This window comes from Rhinolophus sinicus, chromosome 3 (genome assembly GCF_057876585.1).
Source record: "Rhinolophus sinicus isolate RSI-liver-muscle chromosome 3, RSI-T2T, whole genome shotgun sequence".
NCBI lineage: Eukaryota > Metazoa > Chordata > Mammalia > Chiroptera > Rhinolophidae > Rhinolophus > Rhinolophus sinicus.
Genome location: NC_142503.1, coordinates 167003189 through 167014308, shown reverse-complemented (window position 1 = coordinate 167014308; position 11120 = coordinate 167003189). Strand labels below are relative to the sequence as shown.

General features: G+C 39.5%; 1 protein-coding gene across 2 annotated transcripts; it reads left to right on the top strand.

Annotated features, from left to right (window-relative positions):
- On the top strand, positions 1-10906 carry L3HYPDH (trans-L-3-hydroxyproline dehydratase). Of its 2 annotated transcripts, XM_019725821.3 has the most exons (6): positions 1-629; positions 4280-4449; positions 6214-6267; positions 7062-7184; positions 7273-7410; positions 9743-10906. In XM_019725821.3, the coding sequence occupies exons 1-6, from the start codon at positions 122-124 to the stop codon at positions 9866-9868; spliced, it is 1119 nt and encodes a 372-aa protein (XP_019581380.3). In that variant the 5' UTR covers positions 1-121; the 3' UTR covers positions 9869-10906. The 2 variants fall into 2 exon arrangements, with proteins under 2 accessions (XP_019581380.3, XP_019581381.3); XM_019725822.3 differs by lacking the exon at positions 6214-6267.
- Positions 10907-11120: the final 214 nt, after the last annotated feature.

The window sequence follows — 11120 nt, the reverse complement described above, 5'->3', positions numbered from 1 at the left end:
CTTCCTTGTCTAGGCCCCGCCCCCTGAGGCAGCCAAGCGTCCTGTGCTGCTCGCCCAGAGTGCGGGCTCGGGATTTAAAGCGCGCGCTGCGGAGCCGTGGTCGAGTTCCTGGACGCGGACAATGGAGACCACGCTGGCTGTGCCCCAGCTGCCACCGCACGACCCGAGGACGCCGGCGTTGTCAGTGGTGGACATGCACACGGGAGGCGAGCCCCTGCGCATCGTGCTGGCGGGGTGTCCGGAGGTGTCGGGCTCCACGTTGCTGGCCAAGAGGCGCTATATGCGCCAGCACCTTGACCACGTGCGGCGACGGCTTATGTTCGAGCCCCGGGGCCACCGGGACATGTACGGGGCAGTGCTGGTGCCTAGCGAGCTGCCAGACGCGCACTTGGGCGTCTTGTTCCTGCACAACGAGGGCTACAGTTCCATGTGCGGCCACGCAGTGCTGGCGCTGGGCCGCTTTGCGCTGGACTTCGGACTGGTGCCGGCGCCCTCTGCCGGCGCCGGCGAGGTCCGCGTCAACATCCACTGCCCGTGCGGCCTGGTGGCCGCCTTCGTAGAGTGCGAGGGCGGCCGCAGCCGCGGTCCGGTGCGCTTCCACAGCGTCCCGGCCTTCGCGCTGGCCACAGGTAACCGGCGGGACCCTCCCTGCCCAGCCCTAAACTAACTACACTGACTTTCTGGCTGAATCCACGCCACACAACTAACCCAAACCACAGCCTTTGCAATCAATAAAAAGGTAATTCTAAATCACTGCGAATGTGTGTCAGCACCTTAGCCGTGCGGATTTGTGCTGTGCATGCAATTCGATTATCACGCAGCTCTATCCGCCTGTGGTCTTGAGAGAGCCTTGGAAGTACAGAATTCCGCATTTCTTTTACTCATCGCTTCGTTACCTACTCGTCAGGCATTCCTAGAGATTTTATGGTTGGATAAAACAAGGTCCGCTAGAGTCAAAGAGCAAAGAACAGCCAATCTACTGGCTCAGAATACCCTCGCTAGACGCATTACTTTCCCCTGACAAGTTACTAAATACAAATTACTGAAATTCATCTGTAAAAAGGGCTTCCCCACTTCTTGGGGGAAGAATTAAATGAGAATAAACTAAGCAATTTATAAATTGTGAAGATACGATGTTGCTTCTCTTACTTAAAAACAGGAACAGACATTGCCTGAGTTCAAATCCTGACAACCCCATAAAGCTGTGCAACCTTAGTCAAGTTACTTAACCTCTCTGTGCCTATGCTTCATTTTAATCTCATTGAGGTTATTTTTGTGTGTGTGAGGATTAAGTGAGAGTATGTAAGGCACTACTTAGAATATATATTTATATATGTATATATCCCTACAGACAAACTACAGAATATATAGGGTTGCTAGTTTAGAGTTCTCTAGGTATGCAAAGTATTCAAAAGGTTTTGGCAGGTTCCCTAATACAGACCCTGTATGTCCTGTAAAACAGCTGTCTGTAACTACTCTTATCCTTACTTAGAGGGAGGTCCCTCTAAAGGGCTGAATTTCTATCAGTGAGGATTCATTAGTAGTCATGACTGGAAGTGAGCCGGGAGCTAATTTATCCAGCCAAGAATAGGGTTATTACCTCTTTTCCTCTGTCTTCAAGCCATGCGAATAATTCTGTTAGTTCAATCTTGATCCTCCTCAGGGATCTGGATTCCAGATTAGCCTGATTATAAATGATGCCATAATAGCCCAGGCTTTTGTCAGTCTTAGACCAACCTCAGGCAGCTGAAATACTCAAGTGGATGAAGAATGCCACTTGGGAAATTGATACCACTCCCCTTTAGGAGAAACAGTGAGTGTCACATCCACATAGGGAGGGCACTTGAGGGAGACAGGAGTTTATGTTTAGGATTGCATCTTAAAAACCTCAACTATTTAAGTAGCTTGGCTACCCAGGCCACCCCAGCAGCAGATGGAAAGCACACTATTTTGTGGGAAATGACATCCGGCCATGGGGTCACCAACTACCTCAGTGCAGCCTGGTTAGGGCAGCCATCCCTGCAAACACAGTAGTTCCTGAGAGCATCACTGTGTGACTGCAATAATCCGTGGGCATTAATGGTAACTTGGAATCATTAAGAAAATGAAATCCTAAATACTTACAAAGATGCAAAAGAGGTGGACTGACAGTGTTCAATCAAGATCACTGCTCTGCCCCTCCCCATCTTGGTGACTTTGTGATTCTATTCCTCAATGTCATGTCTGTAAAATGATGACAACAGTACCCACCTCAGGATTGCTGTGTCCATCTCCACCTGCTAAAATGAAAACTCCTGAGTTTTGTTCACTGTATTCAAATGCTAGAACAGTAGGTAGTCGATATTTGTCGAATGAGTAACTAAAATGAAATTTTGAGAAGAATATGCTGATTGACAAGTGTAAATATTTGATGGCCTTGAGTCCTATTCCCATTGGAAATTAAACTTTTGGCTTTAATATTAACATTGCCAAGCACTCCCCACACATTATCATATGGAATTCTCAAAAGAACCCTTCTGGGAGGGAATAGCAATTCTATTTTACAAATGACACCAAAGCCCCACTTAGCTTCCCTCATTTCCGTCTAATTCCTCATTCTTCTTTCATTAAACGTGCTTTCCATGTTCCACCAGCATCCAGATAAAGACCTTTTTCATTCAGTTTTGCTCTTAAGTTCCACAGGCATGTTTTACTCTTTTGATGATAAATTTGCTGTGTTTTGACACATCTCATGTAAAAAGGGCTTTGTGGGCTAGTCTGTAACTGGTACCTTTGTATGACTGCAAACTCAGGAATACAAGAAATATATTTTATTTTTCAGAATTTAGTTTCTGAATTTGAGACCCCCACCCTGTCGTATTGGTTGACTTAGCCTCATCCATCCATGTGCTGCCCCTTTCCCTGACATAAGTGTGAGCAAAGTTTTCTGACAAGAGCCAGGGCCTTGGAGAAGAGGGCTTTTTGGTCCTCAGCTTGCACAGGTAACCGGGGAAGCACCATCTGCCCTATGCGTGTGGCCCCTGCGCCGCCCTGGCCCCTACCTCCCCTCCTTGTGGCTGCCTGTCACACCCCAAAGCCTCACATGGTGCTATGGGGAAGTTCACATGGATCCTCTGCCCTTGGGACCTTCAGCCTCTTCTCAGTCCACAGGAAATTTCACTACTGACAGATTTCTCTCTTCAAGACACTCCTTTGCCAACAAGTCTCTCTCCCCTGAGATCTTAGGTTTCCATAACCTGCTTTCTCCCCTGCCATATGCCTCTCCCAGAGGCTGTGATCACCGAGCCCACTTGAATTGGGGAGGAGGAAGAGAAGAAAATGGGAGACGGGGGAAAATATGGTTTAATGTCCCAAAATATCATCCAGCTCCATTCATTTGGAAATACAATTTCAGGATTTCAAACAACTGACCTTCAAGTGAAACTTTGGGTTTGTTGGAGACTTAAAATATTCAAATGCAAAAGGATACTGTAGCGGTCAGTGATTCTACAATGGCTTTATTCTGAGTATTTGCCTGCACGATACTTTCATGAGATGAAAATATATAAATGAATAAGTGTTTGGATATAATATATAGGAAAAATCTTTTTTTTATTTTTTATTTTATTTTGACGTTAGAGCTAAAGAAAATCAATTCGTGACTAGGATCCTAAATCCTCACTATTTTAAACCATTCCTAGTAGTCTGAGAGGGGACCTACATTTTCCTTCATAGTTTTCACACGTTGATGTTTCAGGGTTTTCCCTCTCTCTGCCTCTATGATGTTTCCTAGAGAAGATCCTCAGAATAGTTAACAAATATGTGCATATGATTGAGGAAAAACATGGCATTCAAATGTTGTATGTCTTATACCAGGGGTGTCCAAACTTTTTTCAACGTTTTTCACCAAGGGCCATATGCGGTAAAATACACAAACAGCCGGGCCACTCACTCGAGGTGAAGTATGTATTGCCTCACCTGGTTTATTTAAGTAAACTAAATATATTTTTGGAATTTGCTGCGGGCCAATTAAAAATGGATTGCGGGCCGCAGTTGGCCCATGGGCCGCAGTTTGTACATCTTTGTCTTATACAAACATCAAGTTAAAAATAGAAAGATGCACATAGCTAAAGGTCTATTATTATTTACCTGATGCTTACTCATTTTGAAGATGGATTTTTGTTTCATTCCTTTTCATGATAGGAAGAAGCACCCCCCAAAAAATATACATATTAAAAATTCTATAAATTTTATTACTGAAATACTAAAACAAACTTATTTTCAAACACATCTTTTTTAGATCTCTCAGTGGAAGTTACCGGTCATGGAAAGGTGGTGGTGGACATTGCATTTGGTGGCGCATTTTATGCATTTGTTAGCGCTAAAAAGTTAGGACTTGATGTTTGTTCTGCAAAGACACGGGACCTTGTGGATGCAGCAAGTGCAGTGACAGAAGCAGTGAAAGCTCAGGTCAGTACAATCACTGCCATCATAACAAAAGCCTTCTTCTGGGGCATGGAGGGAATATAAATTACATATCTATACAGAAAATGAAATATTTATATATTTAAATTATTAGTTGTACTATGAATAGGGTACTGGTTTGAATCTTAGGCTCTAGAGAAAGACTGCTTGTGAGTTCTAGCTTTGCCACATGTAACTTTTGTAATCTTGGATAAGTTATATAAGCTCCATGTGCCTCAGTTTTCCATCTGTAAAATGGAAATTATGAAATACCTGCTTTGTAGGGTGTTATAAGAATGAAGTAAGTCAGGACTTGGAATAGTGCCTGGCCCATAATAAATGTTCAATAATAACTATTATTAACTTTAATAATACACATATACTAATGTAATTTTTGGTTATTTAAAATATAACAAATGTATCATAGTATTCCATTAATTTGACCTGCATATGCTTTGCTATATGTGGTCATCCTACAAAACTTGAAAATAATGAATGTAAAATATAGCTTACAAAATAGATTTCATTAAATCTGATCAGATTTTCTCTTATTTCACAGAGAACAATAATTCCTAACTATTCTTATATTGCTATATATTGAATTTTTCCTATATTGCTAAGAAGTTAAGTAAGTACTCAAGTAACTCTAGTTTTGGCTTGGGGAAACTATTCTGATAAAATCAGTTTAGAAAATAAGTCTAGACTATTCTTTCATTTCTAACACCAGTCTGCCATTTTACCTTGAATTTGGGATCTATAAATAAAACTCTATATACAGTATTTGAATGTTTTAGTATATAAAAATATGATTATTGTTCTAAGTAAAAAATAATGTGTGAAAGATAGTATCTAATATACTTGTACTAATAATTACTTATTCATAATTAATAATTATTTATGGCCCTATTTAACGTACCTGAGGCTTTACTTTATATATACTTTATATATAATTTATATATAATTTATATATTAGGTTGGTGCAAAAGTAATTTGCGGTTTTTGCAATTATTTTTAACCTTTTAAACCACAATTACTTTTGTACCAACTTAAAATATACTTTATATATAACTTAAATAACAAAATGAAAATATATACTATATCCTGTTCTAAATTATCACTTTTCCAGTACTGTCAATTCCAATATGGAGAATCATTTTATCAAAGTAACTTCTGAAGCTCTGAATTTACGTCAGTTTTCTGTTCCATTAAGCAGATAGCTAATAGTTTGAGTTAACAATTTGGCATAAAATAATTTCGCCTTATTTTTAATAAAATTAAGAGGAAAAGGCATCCTTTTCTTTATAGGAGTAATTTTGAACTTTTCATTGAAGCTTGAACTTCTTACCCAAGTTGCAAAGGGAGGATATTGAGGAGGAGGGATTCTGAAAAAAATTTGAGAAAAAGTTCTGTTAGGGATAAATCAGGCAATAGAACTACTTCGTGAGTTTCTGACCATCATACTGCTGAATGAAAGGAAAAGGCCATGGGCGTGGGGCGGGAGGGAAGGGAGCTGGAGTTAATATAAATTCATCTTCATTCATTCATTCTTTTAACATTTCCCAAGAACTTACTGCATGTCAGATACTATGCTGGATGCTGGAGGCACAAAGGAAGAACAGAGACCACCTTCAAGGAGCTCAGCCTAGTGGGGGAAGCATAGCTGTGACTAGTGTGATTCTGGAATGGTGCTCGAGTGGAGGTGGGGCATAGGGGCTTTAGGACAACAGAGAACAAAGATCCAATATGTAGGCCTCTTTAACTTGGTTGCAGATGGAGTCTTTGGATTTTAAGAATCCAAATCTATTCAACTGCTCTAAAAGACAGGTAAGTGGCAATAGAATGTACTGTGAGGATGCACGTGGCAGTGTGATTCCAGTAATCTCAAACTATCAGACATTACAGAAATCCAGGAAAAGTTATACAACCAGACCTCCTGAGAAGAACAGAACAGGAAGCACTGCAATTTGGGCCTGACCATGGTTTCCCACTTATGTGACTTAGCTACCCGGTCAGTGAGTGCCTGCTTCGCTGTGTGTGTGTCTGCTGCCTTTCACGATACCAGCTGCCTTCATCCTTTGCATCTTTTTTGTTCATCCAATTGTTTCTCTTGCCTAATAGCTTCTGTATCCTTCTAACTTTTGCTTGCCCATGACCCTCATAATCCTCATATCTATCAGAGGTATTAATAGATACTCACTGCTTGATTTTTTTGCATTATCCCCTTTATGCTCGCTCCTGAAAGTGAGGTTATGATTGCCTCCTCCTCCTCCTCTTTGAGCAGCTACAGCCAACCTGGGAATGGATCATCCTGGGGTCAGTGATTCAGTGTGGTGTTTGGGGTATGTGTGTATCACACAGGACTGTTCCTTTAGCAAAGGCAACGTTCAGGGCAACTTCCTTAAAAAAGACTCAAAATTATGGTATAATCATAAGTTCCACTAAATCTGTGTTTATACATCTAGACAAAGACATAATTTCTAGTATTTAGTCCCTGGACCCAAAAGGTATTTTAAAAATGATAAAGATGGAAAAGTTATGTCTGAGTGCCCCATATGTTATTTAAAAGAAATTTGAATCAAAATATTTACATGCAGTTGATAATTATTTGTTGTTTGCAGTTTAAAATTACTCATCCTGATAGTGAAGACCTTGCCTTTCTATATGGAACTATATTAACAGATGGAAAAGATTCATATAGTGAGGAACCAACCACCAACATCTGTGTGTTTGCAGATGAACAGGTATTAAAACTAATTTTTAGGCACAAAACCCAGGCAATACGGAATTCTAACCCTGTGAACATGCTCATTTTCATTTATGCTGAAACAGGTTGACAGAAGTCCTACCGGCTCAGGAGTGACAGCCCGAATTGCCTTGCAGTATCACAAAGGACTTCTAGAACTGAACCAGACCAGAGCATTTAAAAGCAGTGCAACTGGCTCAGTGTTCACAGGGAAGGCTGTGAGGGTGAGTTACACTTTTAGCTTCTCGTTTGTAAATGTGTTACTTTTGAGACTGAAGAGGTATATGTTGGCTGGTAAGTTCCTTCACTCAGCGCTCAGAATTTTAAAACAGGCCTGTAAAAATGTCTGTTCAACTAGGATATTGGTTCTCAAAGTATGGTTTGGGAACCCCTGGGGGTCCCCAGAATCCTTTCCATGGGTCCACTAGGTCAACCCTATATTCATAATAATACTAAGACATTATTTGCTTTTCACTTCATTCTCTCACAAGTGTACAGTGTAGTTCTCCAGAGGCTATATGATGTATGATATCCTGATATCCCAACTGACTGAATGCGGAAGCAGATATGAGAATCTAGTTGCCTTCTGTTAAGCCAGGCATTAACGGGGTTTGAAACTATGTAAAACAATCCCATTTTTCTCAATAAATTTCTTTTTGTTTTGGCAGATATTTTCACAAAAGTTTATTTACATTAACATGTAATGGGTTTATTATTCTTTAAGTGAATTAGTAAATAAATACCTTTAATATCTACCAAATATCTTTAATATCTACCAAAATAGTAGATATAACCTACATAAACAAAAACTGTTTTTTCAAGGTCCTCAAATCTTAAGGTATAAAGGAGTCCTGAGACCAAAATGTTTGAGAACCATTAAATTAGTGTTTGGTTTTTTTGCTGTTGTTTTTATTCTATAGGTGTGTTTCGTTTTATATGATAAGATGTAAAAGTTGTGGAAAGTAGAACTTTTGTAATGGAATCAAATTTTAAACGGGCTAACAACTAATTAATGAACTTACTCATAGGAGTAAATGAAATCTACTACAGGTGATGAATTTACATCTAGTAAATGAATCTACTCATAAAGAGTCCCTTAACATAGCAAACAATCTATCCTAATAAACAGTTTTATATCCTAACATAGCTGTTTGTAAAGTTTGGTTTTCCTGAATATTGAATTTTCTTTAAGTTAGGGATTCCTATATAATACAGTGATCTTACGAGATACTAAACCATTTGTGTTGTATGCAAAAATTTGGAATACATTGTCTTCAAGTCTGAGATTTAAGATAAAATAATAATCTACAACATTTATTGGGTGCTTCACTATGTGTCAGTTTCCAAGCTAAGCACTTTATACGCATACAGACTATCTAATTCTCCTAAGAATCCTAGAAGTCAGTACTGGTATCATCCTTTTTAAACAGAGAATAGATATAGTGGAGCATTAGAGAGTTTAGGTCATTTGCCAGAGGTCCAACAGTGCATAATGGAGCCAGCTTAGGAACATGGTCTCTCCGAGCAGACCCCACGCTGCTAGGCATTACTATGTTGCTATTAGACAAAGCAAGTTTTCAATGAGGCTTTATATTATAGCAGCTTTACAAAAAGATAATAAAATTACTGTACTCTAACCTAATAACTGACATTTTACCTAAGGCTGCAGTTATTCTCATTTTTAAAAATTAGAAAATAAAAAGATACTCTGTAGTTAAGATTTGAAGTTATTTCTTTTATAGTTATTATCATACTTGCCAGAACATCTTCACTTGCTCCGCTCTCCTTCCCTCTCTCTGGGCTCTTCCAGGCTCTCTGATAGTACCTTCCCTGCCCCAACTCCTTGCTCTGTCCTTCCATTTAGGGGTCCCCAGCATTTTATCCTTGACTTCCTTCTCATCTCATCTGCAATTTGATGCCTTTGGGCAATTTCACCCACCAATGAAGCTTCAGCTCTCAACCACCTGCTGTTGGTGGCTCCCAAAACTTCCTTCCCACCCTGCCTGCCCTGGCCTTCTCTCCTGAGTCTAACGCTTGTATTCTTGAAACGATTATCCCAGGGATATCACAACTCAGCTTGTTAAAAAGCCTGCCTTTCCTCCCTCCCTCCCTTCCTAAATGTGCCTTTCCTGCCCCATTCCCCATCTAGCTTCACTTCCAAGCTAGAAGCTATGGTCATATTTAACTTATTCCTATTCCTCACCTCCCACATGCATCAGTCCCCAGGCTTGTCAATTCTACCTCCAAAGTATCTCTATATTTTGTTCTTATCCTTACCGAAAACTACCCTAGTGACTCTAGATTCAATCAGTGAATTAAGGTTACCTCTTAACAGGATTCTGGGTATCTAGTTTCTTTCCTCTCCAATTTGTCCCCTACATTACAGCTAAACTTATCTAAAACACAAATCCGATCAGGTCGCTTTTGTTTCATTGTTTATTTGATTAACTCTTGGGTTTTCTTTAAAATGATAAAAATCAAGAATATGACTTTTAGGCCAGATACAATATGACTGCAGTATTTTGACATTGTACTCCTTTCAACGTCATTTTTCAGGAAGCAAACTGTGGTGATTTTCATGGTGTTATTGTGGAGGTATCTGGACAATCCCATTACACCGGTATAGCAAGTTTTATAATAGAAGACGACGACCCACTGAGGGATGGATTTCTTCTCAAGTGACTTCTTTGACTTTTAAGGGCTTTCTTTTTAAAGCAATTATTATCTATAAGTAATTTTACTCTGAATTATATGGAAATCTTTATCTAAATTGTACGTGTAAGCCAACTTCCATTCTTTATAAAATTTTATATAGTACACTGTGGCTAGTCATTATACCTCATATTTGCATATATATTTTTAGTTATTAACAAATCAGATAAAATTAAAACCTTAGTTCTCATTACTTTTAAAATATTACTTTATGGTAATTACTATAACATTTTGTTTTAAATGCTCTTTGAATAGTCACTTGAATTGTAGCCCTTACAACAATGACTCTTACAAGTTCATTATTTTCGTCTTCCAGTTTTGAGTGAAATAATGCCCTCTCTCTAAGCAGGATGTAAGAGAGATGGATTATTATAAAGTACTCACCACTCAGCGTAGCCTAGGAAGGGGTGGGGTAGGTCAGCTTCTTTGGGTACATGTTGTTATAGTTACTGCCGGGCTGTTCTCTGTGCTGCAAAGCCCAGCTCTTATCCCAGGAAACTGAAGTCTCATAAACTGATCTGAGAAGACCAACTTCTAATCAGACTTTTGATATATCTTTAAGGCTCTTATGAAAGGGATTGTATATTGCATTATTGAAATACAGGGACACAGTAGAGATCAATCAATGAATCACTACAGTAGGACGACTCTCATACTGTACCAACTACATGCCAGGTCAATTTAAATCATGAAAGAAATGTTAACTATTGGTCTTCTTGAGACTGTTAAGAAAATTCATTATTATCAGTCATTATAAGATGAAGTATTAAAAAATATTCAAGAGGCAGCCGGATGGCTCAGTTGCTTAGAGCGCGAGCTCTGAACAACACGGTTGCCGGTTCGATTCCCTCATGGGATGGTGGACTGTGCCCCTTGAAAACGGCAACTGGACTTGGAGCTGAGCTGCACCCTCCACAATCAGATTGAAGGACAATGGCTTGGAGCTGATGGGTCTGGAGAAACACACTCTTCCCCAATATTCCCCCAATAAAATTTATTAAAAAATTATTCAACATGTGATGCTCTCAATATTCAGTCCTTTTGTGAGATAAGAAATAATTGTGTTTATTTTCTGAGCATACAGAAACTGAGCTAATTCATTTTAATTGGCTTTGTCATCCAGCAAGTCTGTAGACCCAGTTATTTGGTCTGTGATTGAATTACCTGACCAAAGTGAAGGCTAAAAAGTTAATGTTCTTGATTTTCCTATTAATTACACAAA

Coding starts and splice junctions, on each gene's coding strand:
- L3HYPDH (XM_019725821.3), top strand. CDS start 122: ATGGAGACCACGCTGGCTGTGCCCCAGCTGCCACCGCACGACCCGAGG. Junction 4,450..6,213: donor CAGAAGCAGTGAAAGCTCAG/GTCAGTACAATC, acceptor ACTTGGTTGCAG/ATGGAGTCTTTGGATTTTAA. Junction 6,268..7,061: donor TCAACTGCTCTAAAAGACAG/GTAAGTGGCAAT, acceptor TGTTGTTTGCAG/TTTAAAATTACTCATCCTGA.